The following is a 26,636-nucleotide window of genomic DNA, read 5'->3' as shown; positions in this document are numbered from 1 at the left end:
TTGAGTTAGCTAGAGTGTTTTCCAAATTGGATAGGATGTGGTATGGAGGGCCTGGCAACATTTGATCCTCTTCTCTCCGCAGCCAGCAAGAGCGATCTTGAGCGAGAATTGCTGCTCTATCTTGTATCTAACTTGGCAACCCTAGTCATAGTAATTATGTGCTCTAGGTTACCTAGCACCAGAGTATTATAAAATTGAAATACCTTGGTTTAGTTGGAAAGTCTTAAAAAGCAAACTGTCAGCTTACTAATTTTCCATTTTATATTTATATTATTCATGACTATTCTAGCTTTAATACTTACTGTGTAAAATCAGGATGCACAACTTTTTGACAGTAAGAGGTGTGGTGTAGGCTCCTGTAAATGCACTGATATTTTGAACAGAGAATAATTGGTAGCATTGATTTTCCTATCTCTGTTGGTGATCAGATTCTCAGAATTGCTGTTACACAAACATGAATCTGACTAGACATGTCGTCAGTCAGTCCCTTAAACAGGCAGAAATCAGATTCTTCTGGCCCTGTGGCCTGTCATTATTAATAAAAAATATTCCATCTTGCATTGTGCATGATTGCTCATTACATTGTGCAAAATGAGTATCCAGAAATGCAGCAACTATATGCAGTTGAGGCACTGGAGGGTCTATGGATCTGCCAATACTATTATGTGTTCATGGTTCAAGTCCAGTGTTATCTGAGCAGTATCTAAACGATAGATGTATTGCCATACTGAATAATCTTTACATTCTCACTCAGTTATCACTATGCAGTTTTGGGTGATCAGAAGCAAATAGGTGTCCTGCCTAGTGCTTGACTTATCACAGATATTCAACTAAAACAAGGTATTTTAAAATTCAAGGTGTCAGCACAAGAAAGATAACTTGCATGGCTTACATGATGCTTGAAAGTTGCCTAGATCCAGCATTATCCATTCTTTGCCATCCTGCCATACTTCCTTGTGATTTCTTTTGGCATTTATTGCTCTGAGCTACAGAGAATCCCAGAATATGGCTGTAGTTGTTCCTCCTGGTGCTTCAGGGGTAGTGAGGTAGTGGGGCTCATATCACGTTTAGAAAGAATATCACAATGTTGTGTCAGATACCTCTTTGAATCATGAAGGATAAAGTCAGGCATTTGCCTGATTCTGTGTGGCTTGGAAATAAAATGTTGTACTACCATCAGAGTGCAATAATCCCAACTTTACCTTTTTTCAGTGCCCCTTTAATTCTTAGAAAGAGCTTTGCATATGGACACAAAGCTATTGCTTTACCTATGTTTATGGTCTTCTTTCGTCAATGGGTAATTCATTGAATGTTTGCTTCCTAGGATAGGAAAAAGCCCTTGCCACTGGCTGAAATCATAGACTGATATTAACACTTATATTTACATAATCATAGAACTAAGAACTGTGCAGCACTGCAGTATGTACAGTGGATTGGGTTAGGGAATAACTGAATAACTTTTGTTCTTGATGTAATGGAAAGTGGAAAATGAAATGGAACATTTCTTCATGATGTATGAAGTGCCTAAAGTGTTCTAGGCAGCATGTGATGATTGAAAATGTCCAGTCTGTATCTTCCTTAAGGTTACATTCCATTAGATAAGACATGGGGGAGATGGAGAGGGGAAAGTAAGGAGAAAGCTTGAGGCATCAGTTTTTAATGTTACACAATTCCTCTTGTAATGAGCAGATGAATTGCAAGCAGTTCTAGAAAGGGGGAAATCAAAGGGTATTCTCTCTGTCAGCTGAGTCAGTGGAAGGAGCCCTGCCGATGCTGTGTCAGTTCAACAGTGTTAGGTTAGGTTAACTAAACGATATGCTGAAGTCTACCAGATTTCGCTTCTAACGTAAACTTAATAATAATAATAATAATAATAATAATAATAATAATAAAACTTTATTTATACCCCGCCACCATCTCCCCAACAAGATTCTTCTTGTTGCTCCTTGTCATTGATTATTGAGCACACGAAACTCATTATATTCGTATCTTATGTACTAATGTCAGAGAGCCAGGAAGGTGTAGTACTTTGAGTGTTGCACTAGGACTCTGGGAAGTACATATTCCACAGTATTACTCCAGTTGAACGGCTCATAATTATTCAGGATTTCTTCCTTAAAAGTGGCTATTACATGAATTATGCACTTGTGTATTTTTGCAAAGAAGATAAGCTGCTCTTAAGCCTGGTTATCAGTCTGTTGCCCTGTTATTTGTTTGCTTGGTGGGGTTTTTTGTAGTAAACATTGCAATCTACACTTGTTCATAAATGTCATTTATGCTCCTTGTGTTTGGGATTCCAAGCAGAAAGGTGTGATGACAGATAAAATATAGTGTAAAGTCAAGGTCTGTCTTAAATAGAGAAGATCTGACCTTCCCTAGAATGTAAAATCATAAATCTTTTTAAGACTTACAAATGCTTTAGATGAAAGAACTAGTAGTATAGCTTGAGGCTGATCATCAGAGTAAAAACATAACAGGCCTGGTTTTCTTCCTTTCTGTCCTCTCTACCAGTCTTCAGAGGAGGGATATAATTTGGGATTTTGTGTCTTATTTCAAGTGCCCTGTGTAATAGGTATTGCATGAAATAGTTTGCTTGTGGAATGCTTGGCAGTTCCTTCATGTCTTAGATGAGGGAATCAGCAGTTCCTTGGTAGAATTCCTGAGGGTTGTTTATAAAATGTATTGCTTTCCTGTCTTGAGAAGACTTACAAAAGTGATTTCATTATTTTTACTTAGTCCTATTTTTTAGTTCAAAAGCTTTATGTCACTTTCATGTAGATTTTAAAAAAATGCTGCCAGCATCAAATATTTTGGCTAGCAACAATAATTGTTATAAATAAAAGTGGATTTTGTTAAGAGTTTGTAGATGAGGCAATACCATACTTCTATATAGTACTACTTACTGATCATGTAGATTTAGCATTAATGTTCCATACATCATCCGTAAGCCTGAAGAACATTTTTCTTGTATCAGTTGGCATGGCTTTTCTATATTTGGCAAAATGTCATAAATGTATTTACAGCTTCTGTTGAAGGAAACCAGCATATTAAATGGCTTTAGATGCTCTTACATAGCAACTTGATTTATTCATTAATTGTAAAATGATTGTAGTTTTGATGCAAGAAGCTTAAAAGTGGTTAAAGGCTGCACAATAAGGTCTGTTAGTGTGCTTTATGTACCACCTCTTTACTTGCGCCTTGAGAAGTCATTTTTGTGAGATTTTTTCCATTAGCACATTTTAATGATTTAGCAGGTTGATAATTAACGAAGACTATTGCTTCAGCAAATAGAGCCAGTCCTCATCTCCCATGTCTGCAAAATTGATCCAGACATAATATGTATGTTCATCATCTCTGTACTTTGCATACATTGTGACAGATGTGCTAAACTATCTTAGCTTCATGAAAAGTGAAACGTTCTTTTTTTTTCATTTAGCAAGCGAGCTGCATTTATAAATGGATTAGAAGAATTATTTTATTTCTGTCCTGAGCTTCTAAAAGAGCAGATGGAATTAATGGGTTTTATGTGTGTCTTGAAAGGTGGTATAGAATAAATATAGTTTTTTATTTCTGCTATTATAGCACTTATAGTATTTGTATTCAGAGGAAGGAACTGGCGAAAAATCTTTGAATATTCCTTGCCTAGGATGAAATTCATGGTGTCACAATAAGTTAAAAGCCAACTTGAAAGAATAGACACACAGACAAGTCAGTTATTCTGGAAAACAGTTTTAAATTGGAGGAAATTGTTTTGGGTTCTTTCCAGAAGAGGAAAGGTAGTAAGATTGCATTATGCAACATTATTTATTTTACTGTTAATAATGCAACTATAAACAGTTGTGAATGTTTGCAATTAACCATGTATTATTTCTGTACAAAGTGCAGATTAGTCCTTTCCTGCGTACTTCCCATAGTTCATTATTCTCTGAATTGACAGGAGGGGAGGGAGGGAGGGAAGGAGGAAGAGAGAGAAAGAGAGAGAAAGAGAAAGAGAGAGAAAGAAAAAGAAAGAAAAAGAAAGAAAAAGAAAGAAAGAGCAAAGCTGCACCTCATTGCCTGGGCCTGGATTGTTCAAAGATCAATTCTTTATTTTAATTGTCTTGCTGGAATTTAAAAAAAAGATTTATATTCAGTTTTTTTATAAATACCCTCAAGATTAGAGTTTTCTTTCATGACTACTGGGTATTTTCCCTAGTTTGTGTTTTTCCATTATCCATCTCCTTACTTTATTTCCTGTCTCACAGGATGCCTATGGGCAGGTTTCTAGTTTCCTCTTTCCTAGATTTTGTAATTAACCCTTATATGATTGGGTTGTTGTGAGTTTTCCGGGTGGTATGGCCATGTTCCAGAAGCATTCTTTCCTGGCGTTTCGCCTGCAGCTATGACAGGCATTCTCAGAGGTTGTGAGGTCTGTTGGAAATTGGGCAGTTGGGGTTTATGTATCTGTGCAGTGTTCAGGATAGGAGAAAAAAACTCTTGTCTGTTTGAGGCAGGTGTGAATGTTGCAATTGGCCAACTTGATTAGCATTGAATAGCCTTTTATCTTCAAAGTCTGGCTGTTTGCTGCCTGGGGGAATCCTTTGTCGGGAGGTGTTAACTGGCCTTGATTGGTTCTTGTCTGGAATTCCCCTGTTTTTTTAGTGTGGTTCTTTATTTACTGTCCTGATTTTAGAGTTTTTTTTAAATACTGGAAGCCAGATTTTGTTCATTTTCATGGTTTCCTCCTTTCTGTTGAAATAGTCCACATTCTTGTGGATTTCGATGGCTTCTCTGTGTAGTCTGACATTGTAGTTGTTACAGTGATCCAGCATTTCTGTGTTCTCAAATAATATACTGTGCCCAGGTTGGTTCATCAATTGCTCTGCTATGGCTGACTCCTCTGGTTGAGTTAGTCTGCAGTGCCTTTCGTGTTCTTTGATTGATGTTTAGGCACTACGTTTGGTTGTCCCTATGCAGACTTGTCCACAACTGTAACACTCTGAAAATGGGAATTCCAGGCATGAAACAATCAGGGCCAGCTAACTCCTCCCATCAAAGGATTCCCTCAGACAGAAATTAGCCAGGCCTTGAGCTGCAAGGCCATTCAATGCTAATCAAGGTGATTAATTGCAACATACATACTTGCCTCCAACAGACAAGAGTTCTTTCTCCCACCCTGAACCTTCCACAGATATATAAACCTCCCTTGCTTAGTTTCCAATATACCTCACAATATCTCTGAGGATGCCTACCATAGTGGTGGGAGAAACGTCAGGAGAATACTTCTGGAACATGGCCATACAAAAGTCACAGCAACCCAGTGATTCCAGCCATGAAAGCCTTCAACAACACCTTATAGCACTTTGCATTGTTTTAAACTTCGTATATTGTATTTTATGACTATTTTATGACTGTTTTAACTGTTTTAATCATTTTAGTTTATTGTATATCAGTTAACGGCATCAATTGCCACTTGTAAGCCGCCCTGAGTCCCCTCGGGTGAGAAGGGCGGGGTATAAATAATTGAAATAAATAAATAAAATAAAGATGATTGTTGAAAACTGTAATTCTGTTTTGCTTAACATGTAGCATCCGTGGAAGGAAAGTCATTACAAACATAAACTATGACAGATGTCATGCTAGGAGGCATTCTGCTTTTTTCAGTCCTTGCATTCCTAACACCACAGTTCATGGAAGTCATGAGTTACAGAGTATAGTGAATTAATTGGAAATGAATGCAGCTCTTTATCACAGTATTTAGCCAGATTTTTGCATAGTTTTGTATTATGCTTCATTATGCTGATTCATAGCATTCTGATATTAATTAAAACTTTATTTGTGATCTAGCCTCACCCACTCATGTTATGTTGATGGAACTGCTTTTTCAGCAAAACCATAAAGCATTGTAATTTGTCACATCCTTGGTAATATTTGTAGCATTTTTGGTATGGCTTCACCAGCTGTAATAGGCTCTGGTCCCATCTCCTGCTCTTGAGTAGGAGATTACCCAGGAACATTATTTAGCTGCTTTTCAGTTGTAAAAATGTACAGACACCATGAAAAAATATTAAAACATACAGCTGAAACTTTATTCTGGTATATCAGAGGCAATTTGCTTATGTCAGTTTAAGCAGTAAAATATAACTGATTAAGAAAATCTCTGCTACCTTTATTTGTTGTGAATTTTGCTAGAAGTTGTCAGACTTGCAAGATAGTGAGATTGACTCACTATCTTGCAAAACTCCCACACCTGCTTATGCGTTTGAACAATAAACATTATCTCTCTTGGTTTTTCATTCCTCAATTCCTCACCTTGTCCTTGTATCACTGTTTTTGTAAAACAAATGGGAAAACGTTTTGTAATTTGCAGATGAGAACCCAGTGACAGATATTTTGCATGCCACATCTGGTTTGCTTAAAATAGTTGCCAGTGAATGTATTTTCAGTGAATTTGTATTTTATAAGATTATATTTTCCATTTTTGAACTGATGTCTTCTTTAGTTTTTTAAAATTAAATCTGTTTCATAGGAATAATGTTCAAATATTCAAAATGGAGAATTATTTCCTCACTGATTTCTCTGTTCTCAGTAATCCTAGAGGCTCGAGGTGAAACCAGTGCTAGCAATCTGTTGTTTGAGTCTGCAGTTAGTTTTTCAGTATTATATTAACTACATGATTAAGAGCAAGTTATTGCCTCCTCCTCACTTTTCTTTTGTAACATGTAGCCTTACAAAGACCTTCAGCTCTTAAAAGCTTTAACAAATTTTGCATCCTTTGAGTTGGCCTAATAAAGGTATTGCCATAACATGGATTTTAGAATTTGAAAAATCTTACAAAAATCCTTTGTAGTATGTAGCAGCAGTATATTATTTTCAGCTTCATCACTTCAGCAGAATCCCATGAATTGTAATTCAATAGAGTCGGTTTCCTACTTACTACTGTGTTAGGATGTTTTCTTTGAAATTACTTAATGAATACAGGAAATAACCAAGACAGGATATTGTGTTCTAATTTGTGCTTCAGCATAATTTAGTATCAGTAGCTCTTTCTTTTTCCGTTATTAGCATATTTGCAAAGCATTTGTAGAATAATCTTTGACATGGGTATAATTAATCACCATGGCACAAAAAGAACTTTATAGAAGGAACAATTTTTTATATTTTAAAATAAAAAAATACAGTTTCTGGTTTTGATAACCATGGGTTGCCCTGAAAAGCTCAAAGTACTGAAGTAATAACAGATTTTGTAAGGTTTCAGTAGTGTATACATGTAACAAATTGATGCTTTGAGAAGGAAAAGCTGAGTATATATTCATATACACACATAATAATAAATAGAACTTGAGAATATAACATTTTGATTTCTGCTCTCTACTGTTGCAAAAGATGAAATTGAGCTGGGTAACAGGGGGATAGTTTGGAACACCCTGCTTTTAGCAATCTTTTGTGGATGGTGATATTATAAGTTGCTGCCATTAAGTGTCTTATATATACAGACCCCAAAAATGGTTTCTCAAAAATGTCTGAAGGGGAAGGCACTTCAGCACCAAGCAGAGACATATCAGATTAATCTATTGAAATGCTTCACCACTGGTTTCTCTAGCTTCCCAGTCTATATTGCTTTATGGATCCTGAAGCTTGTGGTAGTTTTTAATATGTACTGCAGATGGCATCCTCTGTGTGTGGATTCAGTCACAGAATTAACATTGTAAGACTTGCATACACGATTCAGGGTGTGTTGCTAATCACTTGTGCTTAGATATACAGGCAGGCAGGCTTAGGGGGTGTAGCATGACCCATATTGGAGACCAAATGCCAATTTCAAAAGGGTCAGAAGAAAACATTCCAGCAATAGATGGATCCAAAGACTAAAGCAAAGTGGGTGATGCTGATTGTAACAGGACAAGCCTAGGGTTTCGATTTGAAATTGCCATAAAACTCACCTTGTTCATGGACTGGAAGTTCCCTATCCTTGACTTATCTTTTCCTTCTTCAGTAATCATATAAAAGTTTAGGGGACTGAAGCTCAAAACAACTTGATTATTTAATATCAGCCATTTTCATTGGATCAAGCCTGCGGTCAACAAAAAAGGTAAAGGTTTCCACTTGACATTAAGTCAAGGGTCTGACTCTGGGGGGTGGTGCTCATCTCTATTTCTAAGACAAAGAGCGGTGTTGTCCGTAGACATCTCCTAGGTCATGTGGCTGGCATGACACCAATGGTTCCTCTTCATGCTGGAAAGAAGTGACTAGTGGAGTGCCGCAGGGTTCGGTACTGGGTCCAATTCTGTTCAACATTTTTATTAATGACTTGGATGAATGGTTAGAAGGCATGCTTATCAAATTTACAGATGACACCAAATTAGGAGGGATAGATATTACTGTAGAGGACAGGATTGGAATTCAAAATGACCTTTACAGATTAGAGAGCTGGGCCAAAACTAAAAGAATGAATGTCAAAAATGTCAAATGTAAGATACTACACTTAGACAGAAAAAAATGAAAATCAAAAATACAGACTGGGTGACACCTGGCTCAACAACAGTACATGTGAATAAGATCTTCGAGTCTTAGTGGGCAACACATTGAACATGAGCAAGTAATGTGATGCTGCAGCTAAAAAAGCCAATGAGATTTTGGGCTCTATCAGGAGGAGTATAGTGTCTAGATCGAGGGGAGTCATGATGCCTCTCTATTCTCCTTTGGTCAGACCTCACTTGAAATACTGTGTCCCACTGTGGGCATCACAATTCAACAAGGATATTGACAAGCTGGAAGGTGGCCTGAGGAGGGCAACTGAAATGATCAAAGGTCTGGAAACCATGCCCTATGAGGAGTGTCTTGAAGAGCTGGGTATGTTTAGCCTGGAGAAGAGAAGGCTGAAAGGAGACATGATAGCCATATATAAATATGTGAAAGGCTGTTACAAAGAGGAGGGAGCAAGCTTGTTTTCTGCTGCCCTGGAGACTGAGACTTGGAGCAATTGTTTCAAATTACAGGAAAGGAGATTCCACCTGAACATTAGGAAGAACTTCCTCACTGTAAAAGCTGTACAGCAGTGGAACTCTCTACCTCAGACTGTAGTGGAAGCTCCTTATTTAGAGGCTTTTAAACAGAGGCTGGGTGGCCATCTGTCAGGGGTACTTTGAATGTGCTTTTCTCTTCCAACTCTATGATTCTATCTCATCCAGAGACCTCCAGTTGATTATCATCAACATTAGTGAAAGCCTTCATTGCTGAATAGTTCATGTATAACTGAGGTCTTCACTTTGTCACACCTTGATTCCAATCAGACAAAATAACCAATAGCTGGAAAGAAAACTCATGTGTCAAGTATCATGTTAGAAATATTGTCCAGTTTGGCATCATATATTGTGTACAGGCGCTCATTTATTTTTATATAAAGCAACTAAAATGTTTTTAAGTACTATTTTTGCTCAAAATCCTTGAATTAAACATATTACATAACCCTCCAATGAATCATCAAGTACCCTTTGGTGATGTTTACACGATTACAGCCTACTCGTAAGTCAACTGTAGTCAATATTTTTAAAGAAAAATTAAAAGTAGCTTTAGCAGGCATGCCAGTAGTGAAGGTTTATTGCCATCATTATCTATTATAACCGTGTGTTTCAGTTCATAAAGTGAAACTGTTAGTATAAAGCATAGCAATAAAATGCTATATTTTTTTCATTTTGTGAGAAAAAGTAATGTGTCTAATCGTTATCTAGCCTAACAAAACTCTATAAGATAAGTTGCATGTATTGTAGAAAGTGATTTGGATACTTAACACAGGAAGTCTACATTATTCATAAGTCACGTAAGACAGCAGTTTAAATTGTTTTGTAGAGAAACAAAACAAGATTTCTTTTTGCAGCTTGCTTGTGCATAATTTTAAATTGTAGTTGAGATTTTGTTGCCAGTTATCTCTATATTCTACTTTTAAAGGATTAAATTCCCCAGTAGCTTTTCCGCCATTGTGACAATGGAGAACATCACGTCAGTTTGCCTGCAGCAAATGCTTTTACATAAGTATATCCTCTAGTAAAAGGACCTGCCTTGTATATAAATTGACCTCATGTGTAAGCTCAGGGCAGATTTTGAGGGTAAAATTATGGATTTTGCTTTGACCTATGAATAAATTTAGGATCATTCACTAGAAAGAGACATGCATCAGTGCTACCTCAGCCACTCATTTTCCAACCCAGACATTCAAAAAGATCTTCCACTGCTCTACTCGGAGAAGGAAATAGTTCCATTAAAAAATAAACGCTCAGATATAGTATTAACTCTTATATTAAAAAAGGAATCATCCTCTTCTGTTAGTAAAGTGGTGAAAGGCAAGAGCATAGTCCATCCTGGGAGAACCTTAAAGAAACATCAGATCCCTCTAACTCTCTGTGCTCCTTTGAGGTGAAGTGTCAAAAGCCACTACTGCTGCCAATTTACCACCCAGAAATTCAAAAAGAGCAGAAGTTTTGCCATGACAGACAAAGTAGGGGGAACAGGTGTCTGTGCTCCAGCTTCTCCTAAGATGGACTATGCTCTTGCTTTTCACCACTCTACTCAAAGGGGATAGTTTCTTTTTTAATAATAAAGGGTGGAGCATAATGATCTCACACATTTTGAAGGAATAGAAAAAACTGACAAAACTATCTAGAAGTGTGTCACATGTATTTCTGAAATGTAATTTAAAACAGTTTTGTTTTAATGGGTTTTAAAAATCATATCGGGCTCGGGCTGTGGCAGAGGCTGGTGAGCAGCCAGCCAGCTGCAACAAATTACTCTGACCAAGAGGTCATGAGTTCGAGGCCAGCTTGGAGCCTATGTTTGTCTTGTCTTTGTTCTATGTTAAAGGCATTGAATGTTTGCCTTATATGTGTAATGTGATCCGCCCTGAGTCCCCTTTGGGGTGAGAAGGGTGGAATATAAATACTGTAAATAAATAAATAAATAAATATCAAACAAATGGCGACCGTTGGTGGCAATACATTGCTGAAGACGTTCCCGGAACTTCTCCATTGCTCTCTGGGTCATCTCAGGTGGAATGGCATCGGAGCATATATGGAATGATATCTGCATCGTTATCACAGAACAGTTGTTCTCATAATATGCTTGAACAACAAAGCCCAATGTTTACCGATACAACTCATGATGGGTACTGAAAACGACAGAGCGTGACCTACCAAATTAACCCTACCCCACCTTTCTACTCCCACTACAGCCCACACAGTGCCCCCTCGAAATATGAGATATCTTTATGCTCCACTCTGTAATTAAGGTCCTGTACTAATATTGATATATAGACATATATATGAGTATATTGTAGTTATTTTATTTACAATTTAAAATAAATTTAACATTATCTAGCACTAGTGAAGAGTTTAGGTCTTTGTGTCTCCTCATGCTGTGTCCAAAACAATACTGTGTAATTTATGGACATACAATGAGTCTTATGCATATTTACTCTAGGTTAGGTCCCACTAATTTCCGATTAGTAGACCAATGTTTACTGTTTCCAAATGTTTGCTGTATGATTAATAACTTTACAATTCAGTCTTTATCTAGAGAAAAGTGGGAGACTTCAGATTTTAAACATTGTCTGAAAGCCCCACAGATACCAATATTGAGTTTTTAAGGACCATTTTTATGAGGCATTTGCATTTTCCTGACAGGCACGAGTGCTTCCTGAAGCAGACAAAAAAAAAAAAAGATGTATGGTAAACACATGTTCTTATTTATTTCATCGCCAAATTCTCATTGATTGAATGGGCCTAGTTTATTTGGGAACAATAACTGGATTTACATTGAATATAAACAGTAAACATGTATAATATTTTTTTTGTGTGTGTAGAATAGGATGTCATTCTACAATTGTATTTCTGAGATTTTAGTTTGTACAAAACCACTCATCTAAATTACTGTGGCAAACAGAAGGACCATCTCTGTTCCAACTGAAAGGTTGTAGAAATTTGAGGTATTTCATTCTGCAATCGAAAATTTAATTACCCATTTCTCCTTATTTCGAGATAATAAAACTGGTTTAATTTATAAGCAGAGTCTTCAAAGTGTCTGTCTTTGTACTTGCCTTTGGGAAGCCATTTAACAGTGAGATACTGCTTATCTCTGTTGTTGCAACATGGAGATTTACAATGCTATTTAAAAAAAAAGCCATTTAGAAGTTTAAGAGATAGTAATTTGAGATCCTTTTTTGCAAGTCGTTTCTGCATGTCCACGTAAATGCTGCACTAAGTACAATTAACTTCTGGTGCTTTCATCAATTGTTCATTCTTCAAGTGCTCTGGGATGGGGCAGAGATGAATAAAATACAGTCTGCAGTTAAAGAAAAAATAGAGAAGTCGGTGATGAAAATAGCAGGATCCCCAATGCTATCCAAGGGATCCTGGAAAGTTAATCTACCAGAGATAAGACGTTTTTATGACAAAAAGAATATATATTTTTTTGGTTTTGAAGAGGACAGCAGAGACAGTGTAGGAAGGGTTAATTAAAGCTTTCTATTTTCCATTTCTCAACTTTTCTGTCTCTTTTGTTTCAGAACACTGTATACTCAGTTTTCTATCTGTCTGTTTTGGATTAGAAAATAAATGTTTTATATATATATATATATATATATATATATATATATATATATATATTCTTTTTTGATATCATAGAAACCTTTTTAGTATTAGATTGCAGTGGAAGACAAAAATCTTAAAATGCTCCCATCCTATATTCACTCTCATACCCTTCTCCATTCCTCATATATTTACAAAAGAAATGATATGGAAAAAAATATAGTCTGCGGCTTGCATATGGGTCCAAGGCTACTTTATGGGATTCTAAGGGGCACTGTTATTATTTTAATTTTTTTAAATCCTTTGCTTTGAAATGACCCCCAATAGCCCTTAGGGGTGTGTGTGTGAGAGTGCATATGTGTGTTGGCAAAGAAGGATTTCCCCCCCTGCAGTGGGGGTGTTGGGAGGGCATAGAATTTGTTTTTAAATTTTTGCAATAAAGTTCTCCAGGGTCCTTTGAGTCTCCTAACTCAGTTGACCACCTTTGGATTAGCACCTGCTTATAGATGTCCATTCAAAGTTTTGCTATGGAATTGGGAGGGGGGGGGGAGAGAGATACTTTATTGTAAAGTATCTGTCAAGAGTCAGACGCCAATTAGTGAACAAAAATAGAGTTTATTCAGCAGATAAGCCAAAAAGTAATGTTAACACAGAAAAAACCTTGAAACACTTCACTATCAGTGCTTCAAGAGCAGTTCAAACAAAAATATAATTCAGCAACACAAGCAGGTAAAAACAAAGCTAAACAAACTTAGTGCAAACTGCACTTTCTGAGTCCAAGCCCTGCCAGCCGGCTCTGTAGTTTTCAAAGGAACAGTTCCCAAAAGAAAACACCAAATTGGTCAGGAAACAAACAAACTAAGAATGCAGTAGACTGCTTCCACAATGTGGATAAAGCCGAAGGCTCCAAAAGGATGGAGAAAAGACGTCGTCCGGGATTCCAAGGTCAGGTCAGGAGATAACAGCGGTGTCCAAAGAGCAAGCCAGGAGTCAAAAGCCGATAGTAGTCATCAATCACAGGGCGAAGGCAGTAGCAAGGTCAAATTCCGATCCAAGGTCTGAAGAGGGTGCAGTCATCCAAAACAGGTCCACGATAAGACACAGCGAGAGCCAAGCTAGGTCATAACAGCAGATTCAAATCATAGTCCAAGTCCAGTCTTCATGGAAACACAGAGATCCCAATGGCGCCTCAGCAACACCTTGCCACATGCAAAGTGCAGTGGCCAAACATTCCCATTTTATTCCCCTTCCTCCTGGGTGACCAAACACTCACACCCAAACATCAGGTGTCCCAAATCTACTCAGAGTCTGAGCTCCACACAGCTAGAGCTCGTGGATCTGGAGTACCTAGCAATTCGTCGGAGTCCCAATCATCCTGCCCACACTTAGCCCCATGAACACTTAAAGAACCATCCTCCCTTCTCCAAGCATCCCAATTCGGATCAGCTCCTGCAGAAACCCCAGGTTCAGAAGTATCCATAGACCCCAAATCCCCAGACATCTCCGGTGGCTGTGCCCATTCAGTGCCCGCTTCCCCAGCCACCACCTGTTCCTCAGCATCCATCTCCCCATCTGAATCTTCCTCAGAAGATCCCCCATATAGCTCTCTACGTCGCTTCCTGCGCAACTCCTCCAGTGAACCCTCATCACGAGGGTTTTTTCTTCCTCTTCGAATTCCATCCCCATCAACCATAATCCCCGAAGGCGCAGTCACAACAGTATCTCCCCCCCCCCAACCCATCTGATTAATGTTTTAAGTGGACTGTTCATCATTGTATGATATATTTTGATATATCTCCTGTGCTTAATGCTATTTTGAAATATTTGTCAAGCAGTTGGTGCAGGAAGGAAGGAATCTTTCTCTGGATTGGTCTTCAGTGATCCTTGTAGATCTCTGTCACTGGTTGGTCCAAAAACCTCTGAGTAGGAAGGGTAGATATTACTATACATATTTCATACCCCTGAAAGTGCAGTTCTCATATAGATGGCTTGAGTCCTGAAACTGAGACAGTTTGGATCACATTAACATAACATTCAGTTTCTTTAACCTCAAAGTAGTGTCTGTTAGGGTTACAATTGGCACTTGCAAGGATCTTACCCTGAACTGAAAATTAGTTTCTCATTAGTTTCAAAGCAGCCATTACCTAAATTGATATACTCAAACACACCAAATATTAGAGAATGAAACAGATATTACTTTATAGTCAAACTTCAGGAGAACCCAGCAATCCAGCACAGAGCAAGCCAGTCCAGAGCCCGGGCTGGGGGGGGGGGGGGGGGAGTGTGAACTGTTGGAGTTGTGAGAAGGATTAAGTAGAGATATAAAAATTAAACATTCAAAACTAATAATAATAATAATAATAAACTTTATTTCTATACCGCCCCATCTCCCCGAGGGGACTCAGGGTGGTTTACAACAGAAGATTAGCAAACATTTTCATAAGTATTTTTATTTCTATTCTGCCAAGCAGTGAATGGATGAAGAGAGCTATAGAGTGCAAAAGTTTGGGCCCAATAATATTTCTTAGCCTTTAGAGTTGTTCAGGAAAATCTGTGTGTGTATTTGTGTTTGGGAATAATTTATATTGTTATCCAAGAGTGTTTTGGGGCTTACAAAATGAGACTGAGCTTGCTACGTAATAGATCATATGATTGGAAAGAATATGAGAACTTTACTCCTGCCCCACCTTAGGGACAAGACTCTCTTTGTATGAAAATAAAGAAAATGGCAGCAAGATATTCTGTATTGTCCATTAAATGTATTTAAATTATACACTTAATGGGTGGGAGTAGAGAATATTTGCAGTATAAAATGCTTAAGAATTTGCTGGTGTGGATAGCATATGAGGTGCTTGTGTAACTTACATTGCAACTTTGAGTGTATTCAGTTCATCTTAACTTTGAGTAAGTGTGCTTAGGCTTCTAGCTTGCCTTAAACAAAAATGTCTTTCATGCATGCGGAAATAATTACCTTTTTTATTTATCTAGAATATGCAGGAAAGCATTTAAGAATGTATTCCATTGAAATATAAAATACATTAAAACAAGCATGTCATATATTTTCAGCTTCTGGTATGAAGACAACAGCAAATACAGTTCAGAAAGATATAAAGGTTTGTTGCTTCTTTCTGGTTTTTAATTAGAAGAGCTCTTATGGAGACTGTTCATTACTGAAGAATGATAGTGCTGACATCTGTGTCCATATTGTCCACCGAATTATCTCTGTACTCTGTGCTTATGGAGCAGGGATCAGTTTTGTGCTGACAGCTGTACTGTAATGGATTAACAAAAGTATGACAGTCTGGGGGCCAACTGTTTCTTCCACAGTAAAACTGAACTCATGTTCATATTCAGGGCTTTAATTTTTCATGACTTGGCATTTAAAGTACAAACTAGCAGCTTCAGTCCTGTAATAGAAAGAGGACAGGCTCCCTCTACTGTCCTAGCCTATGAAAAGGATTCAGGCAGTAAACATGGAAAAAACAAAGGAGATATCTTTATTCATTCCCGGCACTGGTGATGATGTATATAAATACTAAAAAGATTAGAACACTATTATTTATTCAAGATATCTACACAGCAAATAACAGGGAGAAGTGCTGGAATATTTCTCTCATTTTGATTTCAAGTAGGCATTTCAACTATTTAAAAGGCAAACTGAGGTTAAGAATTCAGATTGGCTATGATGCAATTAAGTCTTGATAGCATCCTATCTTCTTGCAATTATCTTTTTAATGAATGTCTACTTTTTCATCTTTATACAGTAGAGTCTCACTTATCCAACACTCGCTTATCCAACATTCTGGATTATCCAACGCATTTTTGTAGTCAATGTTTTCAATACATCGTGATATTTTGGTGTTAAATTCATAAATACAGTAATTACTACATAGCATTACTGCGTATTGAACTACTTTTTCTGCCAAATTTGTTGTATAACGTGATGTTTTGGTGCTTCATTTGTAAAATCATAACCTAATTTGACGTTTAATAGGCTTTTCCTTAATGCCTCCTTATTATCCAACATATTCGCTTATCCAACATTCTAGTGTTAATATAGTGAACCAGTCAGAAATCCAGTTTAGCTAAATATCTAGTCATTTTTAAAAATAGTAACAGAGTAGCCATAGAAGCTGATTGTGAATAAAAGTTTGAACATCTCTTATCAAAAATTCTAAAATCTGGAACGTTCCAAAATCCAGAATTGTCCACACAGTGACTATGATAGTGATAACTTGCTTTCTGTTGATTCAGCGCATACAAACTTTTTTTCATGAACAAAATTATGTGCATAAGATGTATATGAAACATAGGTAAATTTTGTGTGTATAGTCAAACATGTAAAGATTTGTTTCGGCACTTTTCTTTTAAGAGACTATGGGTAAACTGAAGCAACTACAGACATTCATACTCTGGATATTAGGCGACCTTGCAAGAAACCACCAGCAAGTCCTCATTTTCAGTCTTTGTGATTGGGGAGGTTCATATTGACTCATTGAATTAGTTATAAGTAACTATCTGGTGTCTGAACTAACTAGGTATTGATAGCTCACACTTCATAAAGCTTGTGTCTTGATGTGATGCGTTTACTTATTTAACAGCAGCATCATTTTTGTGATGGCTATAATGGATTCCCATCTTCAGGGAATAGGAATGATCTGAGCTATACATTCTAGTCTCCTGGGATATACTTATATAGGGTTACTAGCTGTGCCCGGCCACGTGTTACTGTGGCGTTGTCTGGTGGTGTTGGTGAGAAATTGTTGAGGTAGTGGTGGTATTGAATGTCTGTTGTATGGTTGTCTTTATGTTTAGTATGCATTTGGTTGTTTGTGTACTGTGAAAGTGGTGAGGGTAGAGGGGGTCTATGTGCCTGTGTAGTATTGTATAGTATTTATACATTGTCCATGTGTTGTGAATGCTTGGATTGTGTCCTGCTGCATAGTAGAGAGGGTTGGGCTGGATGGCCCTTAGGGGTCTCTCCAAATTCTTGGATTCTATGCTTCTATTATTATTATTATTGTTATAATCATCATCATCATCATCATCTTTATCATCATTACTATGTAGAGGCTGAATGGCCATCTGTCAGGAGTGCTTGGATTGTGTCCTCCTGCATGGTAGAAGGAAGTTGATCTGCATGATCCTTAGGGGTCACTCCAAACCTTAGGATTGTATGATGTTGTTGTTGTTGTTATTATTATTAGTATTAGTATTGAGAGGCTGGGTGGCCATCTGTTGGGAGTGCTTGGATTGTGTCCTGCATGGCAGAATTGGGCTGGACTGGATGGCCTTTAGGGGTATCTCCTAACTGTCTGATGCTATGATTCGATGTGTATTATTATTGTGCAGCTATTGGATGGCCATCTGTCAGGAGTGGTTGGATTGTGTCCTCCTGCATGATATAAGGAAGTTGAACTGGATGATCCTTAGGAGTATCTGCTAACCTTAGGATTGTATGATATTCTTATTATTATTATTCTTCTTATTATTATTATTATCATTATTGAGAGGCTGGGTGGCTAAATTGTGTCCTCCATGGCAGAATTGGGTTGGACTGGATTACCACAGTAATTATTTCATATTACAGTAGAATCTCACTTATCCAACATTCGCTTATCCAGTGTTCTGGATTATCCAATGCAGTCTGCCTTTTAGTAGTCAATGTTTTAAATTCATTGTGATATTTTGGTGCTAAATTTGTAAATACAGTAATTACAACATAGCATTACTGAGCATTGAACTACTTTTTATGTCAAATTTGTTGTATAACATGATGTTTGGTGCTTAATTTGTATAATCATTACCTAATTTGATGTTTAATCGGCTTTTCCTGAATCCCTTCTTATTATCCAACACATTCACTTATCCAACGTTCTGCCGGCCTGTTTATGTTGGATAAGTGAGACTCTACTGTATATTTATAATCTTATATTATCTGCTTAGAACTGGATTATATGAGGCCCTTTCTACACAGCTGTATAAAATGCACACTGAAGTGAATTATCTGGCAGCGTGGACTCAAGATAATCCAGTTCAAAGCAGATAATATAAGATTATAAATGGGTAATATAGCTGTGTGGAAGGGTCTTGAGTCTACACTGCCATATAATCCAGTTAAAATCAGATAATCTGTATCTTATAGGCAGTGTGGAAGAAGCCTGAGGCTTAACGGTGCTTGTCCCCTGGGCTGAGTGGATTGCTAGGAGACCAAGTGGGCAGAGTTTAGCCTTGTAACTGGCAGCAATTGGATAAAACACAATTATTCCTCTCCCTCTAATTAGGACTTTATTTTTCTTTTCTTTTTGTTGTATGAACGTAGAGGCATGGATGAGGGGTTGTGTTGCCAAGTTTAGTGTTTCTGGGATGTGTAGTTTTGTTGTTGTGTCCTAGGCTGAAATTTTTTTTTATCCTTTTATATATAGAGATTATTCTTTTATATATATAGATGAGCCAATACTTGTCAAAAGGCACTGGTAGATATTTTTCCATTATAAATGTGTCTCAGCTGTTATGCACATCACATATTTATTGTTGTAAGTATATTTGATTTTCCAGATGCATTATGCATTCTGTTTTGTAGTTCGGTGGTCAGTGTATCTAAAGCTATTTGTAAGATATCTTTGATACATATATATATTGTTATTTGTTTGCTTCTCTTGAAACAACTTTTGTGTACATTTCTGTGTGGCCTTGAGTTTTTCACTGCACATTAGTCAGCCTGCTAGACTATTTTCTTTATTGCGGGAGGGTGTATCTATGTTGTACTGTGTGAGTGAGTACAAGTAGTGTTGAAATCAGTACAATATTTTATTGGTTTTTTTTTTTAATTCAACACCCCAAAATACATTAAACACAGAAACAATGCAATATTGGGAAAATGTTTGGGTTTTTTTTTTTTTCGTTACAGGCCTTTGTTGCCCTCAAAGGCATTGTGCTTAATTATAAAATTAGTATTAATTAATTAAATTTTACCTTGTTTTCCCATCCATTGAGTTATAGATTTCCTCTTAAAGGTTATGTTGATTTATATTTTGGTAACACATTAAGTTCCTCTTCACATTTGCTTGTCAAGTTCCATCTCAGTTAAGCTTTGTTCTGGAGAGTAGGTCTTTCAAAGAGTGCTTATTTGAGTTCTCATGTGATTACATTTCATTGTTCTAAAATGCTAATAAAAGTGAATTCATGTATATTTACATGGAAAAGGGTGAGATATGTTCTGCATTCCCAAAATTTTAGTGAAATCCTACTTTGGCAATTTAAAAGTGGTTTCTTAACTTATACACATATTTTGTTATGTTATGTTTGGAAAGAACAGACATGTGCTACTAGTAATATGCATGTATGCTCAGAAGCCAGGGGAGGGGGGTGGGTGAAAAGAAAAGACATCCTTTGATGAACATGTAAGTTTTTGTGCTGCCCTTAGCATACTGTTGTCTTCTCCTTCCTGCCTCTTCTTTTACATTATTTTATGGTTGTCCCACACCACCTTGTCCTCTTGTCTAGCAAAATGTTTTTAGCAGAATTTCCACTGGGAGAATGGTAAATAAGGGATGGAGAAACACACTTTAAGTATCAGGTTCTGGTAGCATGTTTGCAACAAAAACGATCAAGTAAATCTGAGCCGGGAAAGAATGGACTTCTGTTTTAGCTGACCCTTATGCAATTGAGTGGTTCTGTCTATAACAGGCAAGATAAATAGCAGCTGCCTACAGAATTATTTAACAAGTGAAAAGTAGTATAGGGGGGAGGAGAATAACCCTGCCTCACCAGTGATGTCCAGGAACTCATCTATTCTGGTAACTGAGATATACCTATTTCTGACCTAGCACTTACTTTCCTATTCACTCTTTGCCTGTTTTTTTTTAATCTCAAAAGCAAATTTCAGCAATTGTTTCAAAAAAAGTTTGGTACTCAGAAGTTTTAAATTTGTAATTAGAAATAGAGACTACAAAGCCTCAAATATATACAGTCTTCTTTATTCTCCCTCCCTGTTTTTGGCAATAATGACAGTAAAGCTTTAAAGAATTTTCAGAAAAGTAATATACATAACAGTTGAATAGTAGAAACAAGTCCTTCAGGACTAGAGGATGCCTGGTAGTCTAGAGACCAGTTTCTGTATTGTACACTTGAACAATTTCTTTAAGATAAGAAGGCATTTTTTGCAAAGCTAGAAACAACATGCTTTAAAAACTGATTTGGATATTTAATACAACTCAGCAATATATGATCCCCACCCAATATTCATAAAAACATAGAAATACCAAAGACATTATTTGTGGATTGCATAAAAGCTACCTATAAAAGCCTTACAGATGAAGTCTTCAAAGAGAGTTGTATAGCAGTTTGTTCAAACATTCAACAAATTTATGTTCAATTTTTTTCCATAACCATCTTGTGTTATGCCCCAGTTAGAGACTTCTGCTTTTATCTCTTCATTTCTTCACTGCCCTTTATTCCTTCTTCCTTCAGTTTATAAGGAAAATAGTATAATTTCTGTGCTGACATTCCACATTGAATGCTCTCCAGCTGGGCTTTCTCCATTTCACAGCTCCTTAGTCTCTCTAGCTTCACGTCTCATACACAAGTAGTAACAAATAAAATGTGAGGCGGGAGAGAAATTGAGGTCCCATACTATTCTATGCCTCCCACTATTTCACAATCTCCTCAAAGGTGGAAGTGGATAGCTAATGGCCAAAAGTTTTGAAATTTGGAAAGTTTGGATTTCTAGATCAGGGAGGTTTGAATTGTAATAGGGTTTCAACAGTGGCAGTGCATCTTCCATGTAGAAAATTAACTAATATGTCATTTGGAAATTAAACATTGCATGTTCAAGCATATTTTCCTTATTTGTGCTTTTTCTGTTAAAATTAAAATAAAAACAAAGAGGAAAAAAAGAAATTAAACACTGCCTACTATCTCCATTGCCAACTACAACTGAAGAGCAAATATATTCTTTCCTATTGTATATTTAAACCACCCTGCTTTATAAAAATCACACACATAATGAAAGAAATTACTTCCCCATTTTAAAATCTCAGTTTTGGAGCTTATCAACAAAGAAAGGCTATAGATCATAATAGATAGTTTTCATATTCACACATCTCTTGTCTGCTATCATTACCTTTGCAAAGTTGCATTGCTTTTTCCCTTTATGTGGCCTTAATATCTTGGCAAATGTCTTTCAAATTATATCTTATTTTCCAGATGCTGCCGTATTCTGTCAGTATCATCTTATTCTATGGTTATCTGTTCACATTTATCTTAATTTATCTGTTATTGTATTTATCTTGGTCCAAATATTATGTAATTTTTGTACCAATAATGGCAATTTGAGTTTATTCTTACATTGGAAAAATAAAGACAGGATCTGGGTAGTGAGGGTAGCGATTCCCACCACCAAGCTCTATTACTAGTAAAGAAAGCAATAGCAAAAAAGTGAATGTTTTAACCAAAACATTATATCTAAGACTGCCAAATTTTAGGGAATTTCCCCAAATTTGTGAAGCCAGTGGGATTCATTTTGGATACAGAAAATGCCTTCTAAAAGAGCCCCCCTCCCAATTGCATGAAGAGAAAAAAAAGGCATACATGGCTAGATCTAGCATGCTTTATTTATTTCTCTTGTTCTTCTCATTTCTCCCATAAATTTCTAGATCTTGAGAGCAAAAATGGAGGGTGATGTTTACTTCACATGCAGTGTCAGTTCCATTGGTGGATAGAGCCTATGGGTATAGCACACTGTGTACTTGTCTCAGATTCAGTTTGTGGTGGAGTTCTGTTCTGAGTTGCATAAATTCTTTGGATAGAATACAGTTAGCTAAGCACTTTTAGACCTTATTAATTTTAATGGAAGAGTTAAGTATATGCTTAACTTCAACATTGAAATCCATCAAACTAAAAGTATTTTGTTTTAGTTGACACGGGCCAGTTTGTTCTTTTGTTTAATCTTTAATGGACGGCTTGCTATTTTTTTAACAGTCATCTAATGGTATAACCAACCTCTACACCTTCTGTACGGAAGAGGTGCTCTTGTGGATTAAGTAGCAACTTTTCAAACGGATAACTGAACAATTACGGTTGTGCTGCTTTTTTGGATTTGCTGGCTTTTCAGAAAAGCTGTTGGGGAATTCTGGAACACCATCAATCTTTTATCCATGCTAATTTTGTTACTAACTATTGGGCCATATGTGTTTGTTTCATCCTTCTGGGCAGCTGCTCCTAAATTGTGGCATTCCTTCCCATGAGAGAGGCTTTGCTTGGTCTTAGGGAGTCCTTTCTGTCATAATTTACTTTGGTCTTTTGAATGAACTGTATTATTCTTTTATCACTTTTTCCATGTTTTAATTTGTCTTTAAATTGTTTTAACTAATTTAATGTTTTGAAGATAATTGTTTGTTTAGTTATATTTTCAAGCTTTTGTATCAGATCTTATCTGTACTTTGATTTATTTAGTTATAAGCCTCCATTGGTCCCATAATGGCAGAAAAGAGGGAAATAAATGAAATAATTAAAAATAAAATGTAAAATGATCAATAAAAAGACAATAAATTATACTGGAGGTTGACTTTTGTGTAAATAAAGTGTTTCTTAAAACTAAAGTTATGGCTATTAATTTAGAACCAGTTCTATTTTTAACAGCTTGAGAAATTGTGATATGCCATTCAGCTAACTGAGTCTCACTAACTTGAGAGTACTAGTTAAAATGCTTATGAGGTTTGCTCAAGGGTAAACCATTTCTCACAGTATCTAAGCTTGTGATTAAACTCCTGAACTTTACAATGTCTTACATGACATTTTATAAGTGCTCTTGCTTTAAAAGTATCTCTACAAAATTTAGTCTAGAAAAATATATTTAGTTAGCCAAAAATATCAAGTCATTAATTTTGAGTTATTACTTCCCCCCAAAAGTCTTAAATTTTCAAATATTATGTGAAATATGAAGGCGCTAATGATTAGTTGACTGCAAATATGTTTAAATGTGCTGAGTTATCAAGAATAGTTTGAATATTCTGAAAGGGAACATTGGGGACGCAGAGGGACAGGTAATAATCTTGTTACCACTCATTTTGAATCTAGATATTGAGAATTCATGGATTTCTGCTAATTTATCTGAACTGTTGTGTACTAGATCTTTTTTTATTTTATAAGTATATTGATTTCTTTTGTAAGACCTCTTGAATAAACTATCAGACTAAAAATGCTCCAAGCATTTAAACACTATGTCTTTAGATCTGGCCTAGTGTACAGAAAGGTTCTTGCAATGTTTCTGGGAAATAGGTTGAATAAGCAAGTTCATTTATTCTCAAAAGATGTTTGACCTCTCTGGTTTTATCTTCCTGGTTTCTAGAGAAAGGGTGAACTGTATTAGCAGAAGTACGATTTATCTTGATTGATAGAAGTACGATTTATACCGGCTGTTGAATTCCAGAATTTCCCTTTTTACTGTCAGAAGAACTGAGGTTTAAAAAGTAAAGTGAGAGTTAATGTAATTTGAAAATCTGTGATCTTGTCAATCACAAAGGACATCTAGTGATTGACACAAGGTGCACACATCTTCAGCAACAGTAGGAACCAAGAAGTTAAAGGCAGCTGACCTCTCACTTAGATTAACACTTGGAAGAGGGTTACAGACAAAATATAAAAATATAATTCAAACTATACAGTATGGGCAGAGGAGCAGGGTATGCTGAAGAAGGGGCTGTCTGTTCCATCACAGTCTTTCCCGGAATGGAGGGAGGAAGTAAGGAAGAGCCTAATCTGGAAATCAAAGATTCATAAGTATTCATTTGTTCTTCCAGCTGGAAGGGGCTGTTAGCACCACTATTCAGAACATTGTGCAGTTGTATCATTTTTTCATGCACAGATGTTTTGATTGTGTGGGGGGAAAGTTAGAAGGTGTGGTGCCAAAACCTGAGTTGATTGCATGTGGAAGATGATAATGCCTGGATCCACATACAGTTTAATAAATAAGTGAGAGAAATTACAGAATAGTTGTCTAGAAGCTTTCCTCCCCTTTCTGCAACAGCCATTTTTCATGTACCACATGCCTCAGTTTAGCTTCTGTGATTCAGAAGAAGTTTTTTTTTGGGGGGGGGGGGGTTGAGCATTGAAAAGTTTCAATTGTGTTGCTTCACTAGATACTCAGTTGGTTAGACTCTTCAGTGGCATATCTTTCCCATATTAAAATTATCAAATTTGTTCAGTTTTTGTGTTTTCTGATTAGTTTTCAACAGTAATAAATACTGTGTTTAATGTTTATGTTCTAGAATGTAAGACGCGTAAATGTGCAAACTCGATTCATTCTAGCTAACTTGATAAGTAGAGAATTTGCCTGCAGAAATCTTTCCAAGTGTATCTTGAGAGACAGTTTAGCAGCAGCATACTCATATACCAGTGCCAACACAAAATTGCTGAAACTGAACACACTAAAATATAAACAGTAAAATGCAGCATGGGTAGTGGTTTCAGTGTTGGATAACTCTGGAGACCAGGTTTTGATTCCCTACTCAGCCATGGAAACCCACTGGTTAACCTTGGGTAAGTCACACACTTCAGCCCCAGAACATTTCATGATATGGTCACCTTAAGTTCACCATAATGTGAAGGCACCCAACAATAATACTAACAATAACAATAATAGTTACCTGTCTTTCCTCAATGTGGGGCACAACACAGTCAAAACACATTAACATAAAATACATACAATAAAATACTTATAATGCAACACAAGGTACAGAGATTAAAATACAGTAGTAACAGAATGTAAATTTAACATTCATGGTTTAAAATTGACTAGGCAGGCCTGCTGGTAGATACAGACTAATAGGATTCTAATGATAAATCTAGCAAGCAAATTATCATGACAGCTATCAGCCAATCCCAAAGACGACTTCCCACTCCCTTTCACCCTCTTGGGCTTTCATCTCAAAGCCGAGAAAGGAAAAGCAAGATGATTTTTCCACTTCAGTGCTACTCTTCCACATTGCCATCTACCACATCTCAGAAGAGGTTTACCAAAGGAGCATACCACGGACTACTTTGGTCTTTGTAAGTACATTCAAATAGAGCTCCATTAAATGCCTATTCCAGCTGCTTCGGCTCTTTGAACAGAAAGGAAAAACTTGACAAATTGCAACTATTAAAACAAACATAAAATAATACTGGACTATAAAAACTGAACATAATTGTGTGGTGTTGCTTTTTTGTCCCACTTTTGGATTCACTTGTCAGATGCTTCTAGGGTTCAGTGCACTAAGAATCTGTTTAGTATTTCCTCTATTGCTGTGCTGCAGAAAGAAGCAAACTCTTCATTGTCTCTCTCTGTCAGAAGCTGGGAATATTTTTTGTGGGCTTTGTGACGCAGCTGAAGATTGTTCATGCGACACGCAAGGCAATTCACTTGTTTGGAGTCACTGTTTCTTTCTAGAACATCCACTCAGAGCTCTGCCAACATGCCTAGGGTGCCCTGCTTCATGGTCTATTCATTCAGCATTGTCAGAGTAGAATTCAGCCTAACAAGGCAGGAGCAACACTCTGCTTAACCTTACTCTAGCACAGCATGTTCAAGCTAGGGAGAAGCCTTGAGCGCAACGGCACGTTCCTCTGCTTGTTTCAGAGCCAGCATGGAAAGCTCTCCATCCTCATCTGATACAGTATGTTTTGTTATGCTCACTTCAGTTGTGGTGGTTTTATGTAGCTTTAGTGAGAGAGAGGGCACAAGCTAGTTCCACATGGAATATGGAATGTAGATAATTAAGCATTCCTTCAGATGCTGTATTCATTTTTAAAATAACTGCCAGTTGCTGTTTTAGAAACTTTAGAAACGTAAAGCACCACTATCCTGGTTATCTAGGTAGATCAGGGGCATGGGATAATTCTGAAGGAAAGACGAATGCATCATGTGTTGATTTTGCCTGCAGAAAAACTGTTAATTGTGTAAAAGGATTCAGATGTGAGAGGTTTAGATAAATGAAGTTCTGCTTTAGCCACACTCGTTCTGTTGTGAAGGCCTACACAATCTGTTTTATAACTGTTATAAGGAAAACTTGAAAAATGTAGATTGTCTTCTGTTTTGCT

At 36.8% G+C, this 26,636-nt stretch overlaps 1 protein-coding gene across 6 annotated transcripts in view; it reads left to right on the top strand.

Annotated features, from left to right (window-relative positions):
* Positions 1–26,636, top strand: part of tmcc1 (transmembrane and coiled-coil domain family 1) — a 156,925-nt gene that overhangs the window by 74,135 nt on the left and 56,154 nt on the right. The window contains exon 2 of one of the 6 annotated variants that reach the window (XM_008116984.3): positions 15,624–15,670. The exons of 4 other annotated variants lie outside the window; for them this stretch is intronic. In XM_008116984.3, the coding sequence (XP_008115191.1) occupies positions 15,632–15,670 (39 nt within the window). In that variant the 5' untranslated portion in view covers positions 15,624–15,631. Of the gene's footprint in view, positions 1–15,623; positions 15,671–26,061; positions 26,213–26,636 lie in introns of those variants that run through there. One more of the 6 variants, XM_008116986.3, reaches the window with a different exon arrangement.

This window comes from Anolis carolinensis, chromosome 2 (assembly GCF_035594765.1).
Source record: "Anolis carolinensis isolate JA03-04 chromosome 2, rAnoCar3.1.pri, whole genome shotgun sequence".
Classification (NCBI taxonomy): Eukaryota; Metazoa; Chordata; class Lepidosauria; order Squamata; family Dactyloidae; genus Anolis; species Anolis carolinensis.
This window is presented reverse-complemented; position numbering and strand designations above follow the sequence as displayed.